At 41.0% G+C, this 17048-nt stretch overlaps 2 protein-coding genes across 2 annotated transcripts; one reads left to right on the top strand and one right to left on the bottom strand.

Moving 5' to 3' along the window:
* The first annotated feature begins 213 nt into the window (after positions 1–213).
* vps52 (VPS52 subunit of GARP complex) lies at positions 214–11592 on the top strand. Its single transcript, XM_084080973.1, has 20 exons — positions 214–330; positions 1032–1110; positions 1521–1573; positions 1771–1846; positions 2207–2274; positions 2598–2773; positions 2870–3020; positions 3555–3655; positions 3856–3988; positions 4589–4646; positions 4890–5023; positions 5226–5381; positions 5839–5957; positions 6322–6445; positions 7038–7133; positions 7381–7488; positions 8018–8083; positions 8315–8426; positions 9834–9952; positions 10047–11592. The coding sequence occupies exons 1-20, from the start codon at positions 223–225 to the stop codon at positions 10191–10193; spliced, it is 2184 nt and encodes a 727-aa protein (XP_083937099.1). The 5' UTR covers positions 214–222; the 3' UTR covers positions 10194–11592.
* Positions 11593–11661: 69 nt separating this feature from the next.
* Positions 11662–16879, bottom strand: igldcp (Ig-like domain-containing protein). Its single transcript, XM_084080974.1, has 7 exons — positions 16749–16879; positions 15884–15927; positions 14766–15125; positions 13709–13799; positions 13390–13568; positions 12992–13039; positions 11662–12775 (listed from the first exon to the last, which is right to left on the bottom strand). Exons 1-7 carry the CDS (start codon positions 16778–16780, stop codon positions 12693–12695), a joined length of 837 nt encoding a protein of 278 aa, XP_083937100.1. The 5' UTR covers positions 16781–16879; the 3' UTR covers positions 11662–12692.
* Between the last annotated feature and the right edge of the window lie 169 nt (positions 16880–17048).

Raw genomic sequence — 17048 nt, 5'->3', positions numbered from 1 at the left:
GTGGATTTGAAAATATTCCAAAATTTTCACTTTTTTTCAATAATTTTCATAGAAAATAGCCAATCTACAAGCTCACAACGCGTTGCATCGCGACGTGTTGTGAGCTTGTAGATCGGCTATTTTCAAATACTTATTTTGGGCTTGTTTTCATAGACCTGGTTGCTTGTTTCTCTCGTAAAACCTGGCAACACTGATTTGTAGTTTATTTGACGTTGGTGTATAATGGCAGCGATGGCGGAGGTCGCTGTCATCGGAGTTGTGTCCTCGTCCTCGGATGTAAACACAGCTGTCAACCCCACTGAAAACGCCATGGCATATTTGCAAGACGAGGTAACATTTTGTAGGAAACGACAAAAATATATATATTCATGGTATTCAACCGTTTGTGCTGGTTCTATAAAGCATTCATAGCAAGTGTACACCAGCATCATCGATGATGCAGTCAGTGATAGCTAGGCTGTAAATGACGCTAGAAAGTGAACTATGGTAAATAACTATAATTCTGTAACTACCTTCAGTTTAGGGTTCCAAATCGTGTATTTACAATTCTAGCATTATGGGGTGTCTAGCCTCTAACCTGGCTTTGGCTGGCTAGTGGCTACAGTATTAAAGAATTGGGAAACTATTTCCTGGTCGTTTGAAAAAGTCACTTTATGTGCAATGTCATCTGCAGGCTGCAACTCTAGCCATAGAATGTCTGTGACACTGATATTACATGCATTTCATGTATTTGGAATACATGAAATGTATGTAATTTCACAGACGCTAGGGCTAACTGCAACTCCTGAAGACCTGTCCTGGAACATTTTACAGCCAGATTGTTGTTGTTGTTGATTTTGCTTGTGTGACACTTGGATTTGAAGGAATATCTATTTATGTTGTCTTTGTCTGACAGTCACTGTAATGAAATAATTAATATCATCCCCATGTCCATTAAGATTATGTAAATAAGCACCGTATGGATAATGTTACAGATTATAACTCATATGCTACCTCTTTATACAATTATGTGTGTGCCATTGTGTTTGCAGAAGGAGGGAGACATGCCTAATCTAAACCTGGGTGACCTGGACATCACTACCGATGAGTTCATCTTGGATGAAGTAGACAGTAAGGCAACATTTATTCTGAATATTCAGAGGAATTGAATAAAATAGAACAGGAAGTATATGAAGTGATCACTATCTAAACAAAGGGTAACATCTGGACAGTAACACACAGTGGAGCTGTGTATATATATATATATATATTATGTATGTATGTGTGTGTGTGTGTGTGTGTGTGTGTGTGTGTGTGTGTGTGTGTGTGTGTGTGTGTGTGTGTGTGTGTGTGTGTGTGTGTGTGTGTGTGTATATATATATATATATATATATATATATATATATATATATATATATATATATATATATATACGTGTTTTAGCATGTTAATATCTGCAATTAATCTCTGGAGAAGTAACAATATATTTGGTTCATCATGGATGCTTTGCATTTTGCTTTGTCTCCTCTCCTCTCCTCCAGTTCACATTCAGGCCAACCTTGAAGATGACTTGGTTAAGGAGGCACTCAAAACAGTAAGAATGTCATGATGTGAATGTTTAGATGATGAGTTTTTTGGCGAGCTATATGTTTAACTTTGATCCAAGACCAAGATGACATAAATAAAGGCGATTACAGGCAGGTATCTGCTATTGCTGTTTATTAAAGTTATTATTAAAATTATCTTACTGCCAGAGCCATTGACTGCATTGTTTCTCCGGTGATCTTTCAGGGTGTTGACTTGAGACAGTACTCCAAACAAGTGGAGGCAGAACTCCAGAGGATTGAACAAGCCTCCATCAAAGATTGTATCCATAAACCTTCAATAGAATAGTTACACTGATGCTTGGATTTACTAGACAAACAGTGAATTCCTACATAAACTTCTGTTTGGGCATTACAAAAAAAGCAACAAGTCAGTGGCAGTGGATGGTGTTGTGGTTTGTTAAAACGTTGCCCTTGAAATAAATTTGTTTGGGAGCTATAACTCGGTGTGCAGATATTTTACCTGTCCTTGTTAAAAAATGTAAACACTTAAACCCTTCATTGAAGTGCACCAGGGGAAGAGGGGGGGTTTGCCCTAGAATAGGGACGCTAGAGTTTAAGAGGTTAACTCATTTGCTCACTAGAATTTGACCATGTTCTGATCCCTAACCACTCTGTGTCAGATATCAAGGAGAGCCAAAATATTGCCTTACTGCACAATCAGATCACTGCTTGTGACTCCATACTGGAGGTAAGAGAGGTTATTTTTATTCACTAAAGAAAGTAACTCTTGCTGATTTTGGGTGTAAAACTGGCCACTTTGACCTAAGAGGCAATTACTTTAATTTACTTTTATTGGAACTATATCTGTCTTTAACATTCTGTCTGTCTCCCCATCGTCTCCTTTTGCTCCTGTCAAGATCTTAACCTGTTGATGGGTACAAACAAACAAAACAAGTTTCCTCTTTAGAGTGTTCACAAAGCTGGCAGGGGTACTTTCAGATGGTGTTTTTGGACTAAACTCACTGAGGTGGTGTTATCTTGTCCGCCACTCTTCCCTCCTCCAATCTCCAGCGTATGGAAGGGATGCTGAGTGGATTTCAGAGTGACCTATCGTCCATCAGCAGTGAGATCCAGACACTGCAGCAACAATCTGTCAGTATGAACGTCAGGCTTAAGAACAGACAGGCTGTTCGCAGTCACCTCAGCCAGCTGGTCGATGAGCTGGTGGTCCCCGGAAACATGATCTCGTAAGTGAAGCATGTGGATGGTTGAGTAAGATGGTATTGGTGGCCGTGTTTACGAATGTGTTTTATCTGTTTCCTCTCCTCTTCTCTTTTCTCCAGGGTCATCCTGGACAGTCCTGTGACGGAGCAGGAGTTTTTGGAGCAGCTCCATGAGCTCAACAACAAGATCAACTTTGCCAAAGAGCTCAGCTTCAGGGAGACACTGGCCTGTTCCGACATACAGGACATAGTGGACCGGCTCAAAATCAAGGTAAGCAAGTTAATCAACATGGAGAGTCGATTAGATAAGGGTAGGAAAACTTCCATCCACCACCACAGAGGCTCTTGTTTGATTCCTGGCAGTGGTGCCTCTGGCTTGGCCAGGTGCTCCAATGAACACTGTTAGCAGTGTTAGCGGGTGGGAAAGTGGAAACTGGCAAGGGATTGTGTCCTTGTCGCTGCACTAGGTGAAAAGAAGCGGCTGGGGACTCCATGTGTATTGGGGAAAACACTCAGTAATCTACACCCTCCCGAGACAAACAGTAAGCTTTGGTCTCTGTGTTGGCAGACACATGGACCGCAGCCGTGTTTGGGGAATTGGCAATGACTAAATTGGGAAGAAATGGGGAAAAACGAATTAATTGAATTATGTCTAAATGTGACTTGCAGTAGCTGAACAACCCAGTCAGTATCCTGGTATGTGAATACTTAGTTTGCCAATAAAACTGGTCCTGACAATTGTACAAGCATCACCAATGAAATTAAGTTTATATTTATGAACTTGTTCACTCGTTCATCATTCTAGGCAGTGTCTAAGATCCGAGAGTTCATCCTTCAGAAGATCTACTCATTCAGAAAACCCATGACCAACTACCAGATCCCACAAAACACACTGCTCAAATACAGGTAAGTAGAAGTAAGGTTTACTGTTTAAGCCTCATGAAGTGCATTTGTCATCGACATTGATTGGATGTCGATGTTGGATGTTTGCAGACAATGGAAATGTTACTAAAGAGACATCTGCATCTGTGTAGTAACATGATGCCACACAACAACATGCTTCACATCTATCCACACATACTGTCCATTATCTCTTTATACCCTAGATTCTTCTACCAGTTCCTCTTGGCCAATGAAAGGACAGTTGCCAAGGAGATCAGAGATGAATATGTTGACACCATGAGTAAGATCTACTATAGCTACTTCAAGTCATATAGTGGCCGGCTGCTCAAAGTACAGGTTAGTGGATACACACTGGAAACAGAAAGTTGTTTTTAACTACATAATAAATGTAGGAGAAAAAAGCCTGTTGTCATGGTCTACCCAGTACAAGGCAGCCATTACTGAATTGTATGAGAATTTCGATTTCACTTGGGCAGCACAGTGTATCACATTTTTCATCATCATTGCAATTTTAATGTCCACAATAAATATATAAGCCTGCGATAACAGAACGGCCGTTACTTATGAAGCTGGAAAGTTGTAGAGGAATAGACCTCTTACACAAAATACTCCAGACATACTTGCACTTTGGGCTGTGCACACACTCACAGAGAGGACGGTACGTCATATTTTGTTGTCTCATATCTTGTTATCACATATTACCATCGCAATAATCAACAAGTTTATCACACATTGCATTAGTTCCTCGATATCGTGCAGCCCTAAAAAAAATTATGTGTGATGCATCATTCTATGGCGTTAGCATGGAATAAGTTAATTCCACTTCTGCGCCCAGCTAGAATGTAAGAGTAAAAAGCAAGTCGAAAATCAAAAAAAAATTGATAGAACCATTGATTCCGGTGATAAATGACTGATTGTGTGCGTGCCTGTTGACAGTATGAGGAGGTGGCAGACAAAGATGACCTGATGGGAGTGGAGGACACAGCCAAGAAAGATATCCTTTGGAGAGAGAGAGAGAGACTGTGTGTGTGTGTGTGTGTGTGTGTGTGTGTGTGTGTGTGTGTGTGTGTGTGTGTGTGTGTGTGTGTGTGTGTGTGTGTGTGTGTGTGTGTGTGTGTGTGTGTGTGTGTGTGTGTGTGTGTGTGTGTGTGTGTTTTTACATTTTACATTCTACACACATTCACCAAGCTGTGTAAATAAGACATCAGAGTTGTTAGGTTCCTTAATGGCGGTGCAGGTTTTTTCTCCAAGCCGTCTCTGAAGAGCAGGAACACCATCTTCACCCTTGGCCAGAGGGGGACAGTACTGAGCCCCGCTGAACTGGAGGGACCCATCCTCATACCACACACTGCTCAGAGAGGAGACAGCAGGGTGAGAGCATGCACACACACACACACACACACACACACACACACACACACACACACACACACACACACACACACACACACACACACACTGCACAATGCATCGCGTTGTCTGCTTGAAAATCACATATTTTTGTCAAGCAACATCGTCGCGCAACAAAGTATTCTGCATAATATAATATACGTGTGTCCGTGTGCTCCTGCAGTACCCCTATGAGACGCTGTTTCGTAGCCAGCACTACGCTCTGCTGGACAACGGCTGCAGGGAGTATCTCTTCCTGTCCGACTTCTTCATGGTGGCTGGAAACTCCGCCCTCGACCTCTTCAACAGCATCATGGGAAAGACGCTCAGCATGTTCCTGGTATGAACCCCTTTACTCCACCGGGGGAAGCAGTTTGTTCTATTGTTTGTTCGTTTTTATCTGCTTCTTCCCCCCATTACGACTTTGAATGTGCACAAAAACATATGACTCAACATTCATTTGAGATTGCTCTTTGACATGCCTTATCAATAAGCAGAGTAAATGAAAAACCTATGTGACACCTGCATCTCATGTGATGCACTGCAAACATACTCAAATCAATTGACATCAGAGGGTCGTAATATAGGGTGATATAGTGACAGAAAAAAGGTTCCACATGGAACTGAAAGGTTGCTTCATATGCAGTATATACTCTAAACATAATGAAGAACAAAGAAACTATTTAGAAGTAAGTAAGAACCATTGTTGGTAACAGTAAATCTTTTGCACACCTTCTCCTTCACTTGAGATTAAAATGCTTTTTTTGTACTTCCTCTCCTCCACCTGCTCCCTGTAGAAAAGTATGTCCACCTATGTGTCTGACTGCTATGACAGCATTGCTGTGTTCCTGTGTATCCACATCATCCTGAGGTTCAAAGCCATCACCGCCAAGAGGACCATCCCTGCTCTGGACAAGTCAGTGACAATACATTTAACTTGAATCCAATGTTTTGGCCCTGTGTCCTCTGAGGCTTTTTTCTCGACGCCTGGGCGCTCGTCTGGCAGCGCTTCCAGACGCCCTAGTTGAAAATATTAGCTCTCAGCAGGCAGAGGAAAGCGCCTCGTGTGGTAAATTCCCATCCCAACGCCAAGCTGCTGGAGTTTCCAAAAACGCGCTGCACATCTTGGTGGACACGGGGCCTCAAGCTCTTATCATACATACATCTGTACCAGGTAGTGGGAGGGAGCTGTTAGCATTTAGAAATTCAGTTGTGTTTATCTATTTTTTTTTTATTATTATTTGTTATTTGGTGTGTGTGTGTGTGTGTGTGTGTGTCAGGTACTGGGAGGCAGTGCTGGAGCTGCTGTGGCCGAGATTCGAGCTCATTCTGGAGTTGAACATCCAGAGCATCAGAAACACAGACCCACAGAAACTAGGAGTACTGGACACACGACCACACTATGTATGCTTGCGCGGACACACACACACACACACACACACACACACACACACACACACACACACACACACAACCATAACAAACATGCACATGCAGAAACTAGGAGTAGCAGACAGGCCTCACTATGTATGGACACACACTCATACACAGACTAACCTGTCTGGAAGCACTACTTTAGACTCAGATTTTTTGTGAATTTGTCGTTTGCACACCCAAGCACACAATCACACATACATCAAACACTTACAGATATTGTACTCTGCGTACCATATTCCCTTCTTAAATTGTACAGTTTATTGTTTATTCAATGGATCCCCATTAGCTGACACATCGGTGACAGCTAATCTTCCTGAGAAGATACACTACATTCAGTAAAAAGTCTAAAAACATGATCTACAGTCTACAGCTACATCATATACCACTTGATGACGGTGTCTAGATTAGAGCTGCAACTATCTGAGATTGTAGATCCGCTATTTTTGAAAGTTTCTGAAAATGTTCACCTATTACGACTTGCCCCAAATAGGGATAAATTATGACTTGATTATTTTATTAAATGATCGATTATTGATTAACTGTTGCACCTCTATTCCAGATCACACGTCGGTATGCAGAGTTCTCTTCAGCTATAGTCAGCATCAACCAGACCTTCCCCAACGAGAGGACACACACGCTGCTGGGACAGCTGCAGGTACAAAGTGTGGAAATCACAAAGGGTTCTAACAGTCATGAAAACCTGGTGTAATTGGCAAGGTTTGGGAAAGGTCATGCAAATCTGGCTCAAGTTGCATCCTCTCTGCATCCAAGCACCGCAGAGTATAAATTAGACTTTACTTTTGTTTTGTTTTTGTCAGTGATCCAAGAATGAATACTTATTCTGTTGCTGCTACTGTCATAGGTTCTGTCCACTATCATGTCTATAATGTACAATTTTCTAGATTGAGGTGGAGAACTTTGTCCTGAAGATGGCAGCGGAGTTTCCCTCCAGAAGAGACCAGCTCATCTTCCTTATGAACAATTATGACATGTTGCTCAGCGTTCTCATGGTGAGGGACAGGGGACAAACAAATACATGGTGGTCACCTACCTTAAAGTAGTAGTTCACCCAAAAAAACATCTTATTTTCTATCAATTACATACCCTATGATGCATTGAATTCATGGAGATTTGTTTTGCTTTGGTCGCATTCCTGAGCCAATAATTTGATGACCAGCGGAAAGAAGCTAATGTATCCGGTAGGAGACTCAAAGAGTCACCTTTGAGTCTCCTACCGGAGAGACCACCGGTCATCAAATTATTGGCTTAGGAATGCGACAAAAACGAAAAAATCTCCATGAATTCAATACTTCATGGGGAGAGTAATTGTTAGAAAATAAGTATTGTTTTGGGTGAACTACTGCTTCCCGTTTCAGTTTCCCGAATGTCTTGTAATATTTATTTGTTATTTTATTCCAATGAATTAACTTAAATGTATCATTATGTTAATCCGTCTATCAAGTTTTGCATTTTCCATCTATAAACTCTTTTCCCCTACTGTGTGTGCACGCGGGTGCGTGTGTTCGTTCATTTGTCCAGGAGAGGGCAGCAGATGACAGCAAAGAGGTAGAAGGTTTCCAGCAGCTGCTCCTGGCCCGGACACAGGTGAACTACCAGAGAGGAATCATGGGGCATATACCATGGTTGTCTTGTAACTCATATGTATACTACAAGTTCACTAATAATTCACTAGCAACAAAATGTTTCATTTTGACCAAACCTGTGACCAAAAGTCCTTTTCCTTTTTTCTTATTACCAGTACTATAAGAGCCTCTTTCAGCAAATTATCTTACCCAGTGTCCCAGCATTATGTTGTTCTTCTCCTCTCCTCTTCAGGAGTTCATTGAAGAGATCCTGTCTCCTCCTTTTGGAGGGATGATTGCCTTTGTAAAGGAGGCGGAGGCACTAATGGAGAAAGGGCAGCTGGACAGGCTGAAGAACGATGAGGGTGAGGGTGCACAGATAGGCCTAGTCTTAAACTGGAAATAGAAAAAGCTGGATCTACAAGCTCGCACGCTGTGACTTGTGAGCTTGTAGATCTGCTATTTTCAGAGCAGGACACCGTGGGCAACAAAGTACTGCATATGAAGCCTTATAGAAGAATCCAGAAGAGCTGCAACCGGCTAAGTAGCAAAACAATTGAAATGGGTTAGAGACACAGGCTACAGTTACGCTGGATAGATTCCCATGAGGTGTGTTTGTTGCTGCTGCCAGACACTGTTGTGGCTAAAATCATTGACTTGGAGATTTGGGGAATTAGCTCACAGGGAGTGATTCATTTCCTTGCTCGAGGGCATTTTGACAGGACACATTGGCTGTGGTGGGGACCAGAACCTAGGAAAACAACCATATCCCATATCCCACCTTCATATTGTTAGTCCATAAGTACTGTACTGTAGATAGTTTTGAAGCAGCGATGGGCATGGTTTTGGTTTAAATCGAAACACTGGCCCTGACATGACAGTGTAAGCAAATCTAAAGTAGTTGTAGTTGTCAGTGTATCAGCTTAATCTAACTAATTCAGAGGCATTCTGCTTAAATGTTTCAGCGTCCGGTACTGTAACAGTCTTTTCAATGTATTCCATTCATTATATCTCCGTCGGCAACAGCTGTGGCCAGAAATATTATGTACTCATGTTTGTACATACTGTACGTCCCATTCTTGTAAATGTGATATCTCAGGATCGCCTTGAGGGGATTTCATTACATCTGGCACAACCATCCACTTGGACTCAAGGATAAACTGATTTGATTGTGGTGGTCAAGGTCATTGTACCCTCATAAAGTACTTACCTTACTAAGTACTTGCCTAAAAATATAATGAATACCTTAAATTCCATCAAAGTATAATTTGAGTCAGGACAGACATGGATGTAAATAGTAGCTGGTTCGCGGAGGCATAAAAGAACAATGCAGCATTTCTAGTTGTCATTGTTATCTTATGTACATAGAAACCACTTGTACAGTACATAGAAACTTGTATTACATTATACATGTTCTTATGACTCTATGCTTATTGATGTGAAGGTGTGAGAGCTGGTGTTTGAGACAGTGTCAGGAAGCAGACATGTGGTCATATGGACAGAGATGTGAAATGAAAGCGAGAGAGAACAAAGCTTTAATGGACAGAGCAAGCTGACTTACTATGAAACAAAACTTACCATCAGTGCATCAGAATGAAACCTTATTCTTCCCTTATTGTGGTAATGCTTCACTCCACACTTTCAGATTCTGTGGCAGGCATCTTAATTATTGTCTTTCTAATCATTCTACTGTACTTCTCACATGTCTCCCTTTCTTGTCCTCTATCTCTTTCTGTCTCTGTCTCTCTTTGCCTACTTCTCCCTCTCTCCAGCTCGCATCACCCAGTTGATTCGTGGTTTCTCCAGCACGTGGAAACAGTCTGTTGAGGCCATGAGTCAGGATGTCATGAGGTCATTCACCAACTTCAAAAATGGCACCAGCATCATACAGGTAACAAGCTGGGTCATCTACTGTATATATGTGTGTGGGTTTTTTTGTGTTTAATTTGAATATGAACTGAGTCTCCCAACTCTTACTCCCCCAGGGTGCCTTGACCCAGCTGATCCAGTACTACCATAGCTTCCATAAGGTCCTCAACCAGCCCACGTTCCGCAGCCTGGCGGTCCGCACTGAGCTCATCAATCTACACCACCTCATGGTGGAGGTCAAGAAACACAAGCCCAACTTCTAAACATAAACTGTTCCAGCACAGTGAGACCAACAGTACTAATGCAAGATCGTCGTGCAACAGAAAGTTTACGGGTTCAGTGTCTGTGTCATAGACAACCATCCGTGCCCTGTTCCTGTCCTGCATTTTTGAGAAAGACACTCTGTCTGTTACTGCATTAGAATTTGACATTTCAGTAACAGACAGATCAAGGAATAATAATACATTTTTAAAAAACTGTCAGGATAACCCAGTCGTAGGAGAATGTATTTGGTTAATACCAAACAATCATAGGTTCAGTTTTTGATCAACACACTGACCGAACCCATTGCCTTGTTCATTTGTTGCAAGACACTTTAGGTACGTGCATCTAAATACTGTACCACAACTGTAACATTGTGCTCCAACAGCATAGCACAACCCCAACTTGTAACAGAGCTTTTTCAACACTGGAATTTTAGGTTCATGTAATTATTTAATAACTCTGCCGGTCTCACCAGTACCCCAATACTTCTAATTGCTGACAGGAGTAATTGAACAGAGAGACCACTTACAGGGAAATAACATAGGAGCCAAGCTTCTCATCCACAACTTATGTATTGGCATTGGCCACCAATAATCAGATTCCCTGCAATGTAATGTCAGGTTCTTTGTATACACAGTACAATAAAGCTTTATAAAAACCTAGATCCAAAACCTAGTCCCAACTCTTCGTTCCCCCTCCCACCTGACCAGCAGTGTCATAATGGAGATACTATGGACCCAACCATGCAACACTAGTAAATCTTTACCGCTAGCATACATGGAGGACCTTTGGGACAGCTGTAGATACAGTAAGCCTTTGGTCTTCATGCCGTTTACAGTGTCAGACATATTTGCTTTTAGGTACAGGTAGCCATTTTTCACCTGATTATGATAGGAAGGCTGGATGCAAATGTCCTCTACTACATATTTTGAGGTCTAAACTGTGAGACCACATTATTAGAAGAGTGTCATGTTTTCAGCAGTGTACGTATATATGAAGTGTTGCAGCACAGTCAGTGTTAATTCAACACTACTGATAGCCTAACTGGCTTGAGGATTGCTTGCCCCCCCAGAGCAATATCATCTCTATACAATACGTACTACAGTATAAAGAACAAACTTGAATGAACACTCACTGGTGAAGTACAAATTACTGTAATGGTAACACTGGGAACTTTGCTGTGGCTCCTGACTGCGTGGGTGTTATTTTATTTTATTGCTTTGTGTATAATTGCTCTGTATATGAAGACATTCCAGAATTAACCAACAGACAGAACAGAAAATGATAAAATGTGCATATGACAAGTGACCACCATCCACCCATTTGTATAATTTGCTGTTTTTAATTATATGTACATTTTAGACGAAAGTGATGAAAATAAGCATACTAATAAATATCTGTAACCTTCATTTTTAATTATATTGTAAATTTCACATCATAAGTATAAGGATTCACAATGTTAATAGCTTTTGTAAGACACAAATGTATATTGTGTGTGTGTATATATATATATATATATATATATATATATATATACATACATATACACGCATGCTGTATGTACAACACACATTGATCAAGTTAAACATTTCCCCTGAACAGATTAGAACACTTGAAATTACCTCATTAAACCCATTAAACCGGGAAAGCATTTTAGATTTTATACCTTGGCTATTAAAAAATATCAGATCTACAAGATTGATCTTGTAGATCTGATATTTTTGAAAAATCTAGAAAATGTGTGCAAATCTTTGAATACATATAGCGAACATTGTTCGCTATATGTATTGTTTTAAAGGCCAATAAGTTTTTACCCCTTTTTCTCCCCAATTTAGTCGTCATGCCAATTAATTCCTCCCCACACACATTTCTGTGTTGTCACTGCTGACTCAACTGCCAGTGAGGAGCCCCCACCAGGAGGACGTAGAGCCTTCGTGCTAAGATCATCCCGCCCAACACTCCCCGCTGACAGGTGCCGGCCCAGCTCGTAGGAGTATGTGCAGTGACCATTATCACCCTCCCCGCCCGGTGGGGGATCCTGACCTCCCAGTCTCAGGGCGGACACTCTAACCACAAGGCCACTGAGCTGGGGGTCCCTGGAACAAAATATTTTGACATGGGGGGGTTGGCGGCCAAATATATTTTGAGGGTCCTTGACATGAAAAAGTTTGAACAACACTGACAGCAACAGGTTTTTCAGAAAACTCTTAGGATTTTGAAGACATTTCTACAATCTTAATGTTAACCCATTAAGACCAAACACACAAATTGGCAGCACACAACTCAAACACATGTTGACAACCACAGAAGTCTTTCAAGCTGAAACAAATGACCTCTCTCTAACAAATTACTCCAGTTATGTGAACTACAGTATATTTAGCAGGTGGTGCTGAGATGAGAAGGACAGGACTGAAGGCCCACAGCACAGCTGTAAGATGTGAAGAGTTCAAAACTCACTTGATGAGTTTCAGCTGATTGGTGAGTGTTCCCAGGAAACTTTACCAGATATGTAGCATGAGGGGGCTGACACTGAGGCCTAACGCAAGAAGCAGCCAGGAGCAACTGCTTTTCGTTGCATCACCTGAACATGGTAGTACAAGAGAGAGAGACATTCATACATCACTCTACCGGCTATGTAAAATGCTGTACATTTAAGTAATTATCTATTGGAAGATGGAGAATAGAAGTGGAGAGAGAGAAGTCCTGTTATCATTGTTCCTTTATTTAGGCTAGATTTGGTGTAAGTATTAATGTCTGTTCTGGCATTGTACAGTACATACCAACTGAGATTTCTTACCTATTGGATACAGTGAATGTTGTTCCTCATGAACAGCAGTGGCTCTCTCTGTGGAACAAGATGGTACAAGATTTACATTTGACTACTATGTAAAATGAAATAATGAAATGACACTTTAGGGCTAGAGAGACAGTGTAGTAAATTAAGACCCTGTCTCTCGAACCCATTGCACAATACCCACCTGTTGGCTTCTGCTTTCTCATTTTCCGTGTTTTATTTTGAACAATTTAAAAGAAACATGAAGTCGATAGAAAAAAGTAGATGAAGAAAATATACATAGATCACAGTATTACATTAAAATATTACAAAAATATATAGCAATATTTAATAAAAACCCCCATTTCATATTTAAAAAAAGAAATCTGTAAGATAAACTGTAAATCCTCATGTATTCCTACCTTCCAAAGAGAGCTGTACGGTGCTGAGACTCAGGCCGTCTTCATTCAGCACCTTGTACGTTCCCTCATCCTCCCACTTCAGTCTCCTCACGGTCAGCCATTCTCTGTCTGTGTCCTTCTGCAGACGCAGAGTGTTCCTGTCCCCCCTCTTCCACAGGTCTGACCAGGTACTGCTGTTCCTGTGGGGGTTGCAGTTTTCGTGTTTTAATTATAATGTATGACCTAATTTCCAATGGGCTGCAGTAACACTACTACTACTATAATGACGGTAATAATAATTTTACACGAGTGAGTGAGTGAGTGCAGCTAACCATCTCACCTGCCTTGGAAGACCACCCTGTGCGAGCGTGGGGTGTGTAGGTCCAGTAACATATCCTGACCTGGACGATGGGACTGTCTAGACTTGTGGTCTGTAAAAGAATGAGGGAAAGAGAGGTAGAAGGAAGAGGTAATCAGGTGTAAGGTCCCAACTTGATCTAGACAGTGGTTCAACTAGGCAGCTCCCAGTGGCCAGCAAGCAACGGTCACAATGGTCAGCTACCTGGTTGCCAGTAGCAAACATTAGAAGACTGTGGTTACACTGGGCTGCCAATATCCAATGTTACATGGAAACTTCCCCTGAGATATCAAATAAATTCTTCTTTTCAATGTATCATACAATAATGTAGAGAAATACACCAAAATCGTCACCTATCTACAGTACCGCCTTTGTTGCCCCTGTAACCTTGACCACGTCCACTAATGCCAGTGTGGTTCCTAGCAGTATGAAAACAATGGAATGAGACCATTGAAAACACAGATTTCTGTATTTGTGGCCTTGATAACAAGTCAGGGTCAGTTTGTGAAGGATCTTGAGGCAGACTTGTTGGAGATGCTGTCTCTGTTTTGTTCAATGTGACCTTGTCCCCTGATCCTGCTGATGTGCTACTGAACAACTGCCAAATACTTTGCTGCAACTTCCGTGTACTTAATAGAATTGATTATATCTGTTTTGTTTATATCTTGCTATGTGATGTATATTGCTTGGATCTTTTCTATTGCTTGATCAACTTGCTGAGATAGATTTCAATGTCAGCAGGTGCATGAAAGTTTAACCTCTCCCAGGTGAGGAGAGGGGAGGAATCTCTCTAAGAGACACATCAACAGCATTGTCTTCATCTAGCATCACACCTACTGTGATGTTATGTGAGTAACTTTGATCTGTGTGTGTCTGTGTTCAATTCTTTCAGTCTATCTCAGTTATCTTGGTCTTCTTGTCTCTTTCTCTCCCCTTCTTGTCTCTTTTCTTACTCCCTCTCTTTCTTCCTGAGAAAAGACGAGGAGAAGAGAGGGTGAGAGAGGAGAAGAGAATAGAAGAGATGAGAAGAGGGACTAACCATGAACAGACAGCTGAACAGCTTGAATGAAAACCCTCTTATTCATTCTCGCTCCCTCCACCACCATGAAGCTCTCGTAGAGCCCTGTGTCTCCGAACTGCACGTCGCTCATAATAAGGGAACAATCCCCGGCATCCAGCCTGTCCTTCGGCACCTCCACGCGTCCCTGAAACTCCTCAGCCTGCCATTTCTCCTCCCCTTTCTGTTCAAGCACAGTATCATCAGGGGTCTGCCACTGAATGTGGCATGCTGGCAGCGAGGCGTCGCCCAGCTGTGACTTCCAACTGCATGGAAGCACGGCCTGGCTCCCCACGGTGGAGTAGACGTTTGCAGGAGTGCCGAAGGACAGGGAAGAGGAGGCTGAAAAGGTGAGAAGCATTGAAAGAGAAAGTATGAATTTAATGGAAAACTGCTGTTATCACAGTTATGAATTGTATCACCTTGTCAAATACAGGTTAAATCTTGATTTAAAGTACACAAACAGGCCTGGAATTTCATCATTTCAGGGGTAAAGCAACATACTACTCCTGTATATAGACAGTTTACAGTTTAGGCATTTAGCAGACGCTCTTAATCCAGAGCGATTTACAGTAAGCAAGGACACGACAAGATAATACATCATAATACATCAATAATACATCAAATGCATAAAAATAGTAATCTAATAATCAAGTAATACATAAATAAACCAATAATCTAATAATAACTAATACACAAAACATGCTAGTCTATAGACTAAGGACAGCTCCTTAGTAGCCTACTGGCTCTGGCTGGATCCAACTCCATATACAGTAGTCTCCCCAACTGCAGTATAATATATATATATATATATATATATATATATATATATATATATATATATATATATATATATATATATATATATATATATATATGTATATATATGTGTATATATATATATATATATATATATATATATATATATATATATATATATATATATATATATATATATATATATATATAATTATAATTTATAATTTAAATAAATAAAATATATGCACACACACACACACACACACACACACACACACACCCCGCACTTGCATGCACACAAACATTCACACATAAGAAAGTAGCCTAAAAACAATGCTCACCAACTAAACTGACAACCAGGGAACAATGGAGATGTATGAAATAGCTGAAAGAGATAATCACATGAAGATTAGTACAGGGAGGCTGTCACGGTGGTAGACATTTTTATAGAGAGAAGTATGTCTCCCATATTACTCCCCCCATCATAAAAATGCTAAATATCAAGGCATCTTTAAATATGTGATTTATGTTTATTGACTTTGCCAGCTATGTACAAATAGCCTACATCCAAAAGTGCTTAACTCGTAGTAAACAATAAATGGATGAGTTATGTTCAGTCTTTAATTAGCTCCCTTTAAATCTGTGTGTGTGTGTGTGTGTGTGTGTGTGTGTGTGTGTGTGTGTGTGTGTGTGTGTGTGTGTGTGTGTGTGTGTGTGTGTGCGCGCGCATGTGCGTGCGCGGTGCATTAGCGTCCGTTAAGTTTCGTTTCTCCAGCTTTCAGTTCTCCGCTTATTTTGTTTACCGGTGGTCGTGGTCTAATTCCTTCATAGAAGCGAAACTTAACATTTCATGCAGTGTTGTTGCCCTGCAGCCACGCATAACAGTGACCGCAGAACAGACGCTGACTCAACCCCTGACCTATTTAATCCGGAATCATGATATAGTAAATCAGCAGCTATAGCTGCCATAGTTAAACCAGACGTACCGCCGGTACCCCATCAAGAATGCTGTTGCAGCCTAAGCTACATTATATATATTTTTTACTACCCCAATGTAATAAAACGTTGATAGAAACACATGTAAATAGCCTATACCCTATATAGTCTAAGAAAACTGGACTGTAGCCCACTGTATAATAAATGTATAATTAGAAGAATAAGAATAATAAGAATAAGAATAAGAATAATAATAAAGTTCATTCTTACCACAGCCGATTTTGTGTATCATACAATGCCATTGTTGAAGTTGGTGTATTTTAAGTTGACTCCTCTCCTCTCCTCTTAACACATAGGCTGGTTTACTTTCCAGTGTTTAGAGCAGGTGATGGCTATAGCTCCGCTCCACCCAGCCCCCCCTCCCCTCTCATAACAGTCAGAAACGAAACTTAGGGAAGACAGTGAAGACACCAGACTAAATATAGACTGCTTGCGCCTGGTCGCCTACCAATTAAGAAAGGGGAAATTATAGTCAAGCGAGCCTTCCGTTTTATGGAGAAAAGTGTGGAA

Source organism: Gymnoscopelus microlampas (assembly GCF_963454915.1).
Source record: "Gymnoscopelus microlampas genome assembly, chromosome: 15".
Taxonomy (NCBI): domain Eukaryota; kingdom Metazoa; phylum Chordata; class Actinopteri; order Myctophiformes; family Myctophidae; genus Gymnoscopelus; species Gymnoscopelus microlampas.
The sequence above is the reverse complement of the archived record's forward strand: the minus strand, read 5'-3'. Positions and strand labels throughout refer to the sequence as shown.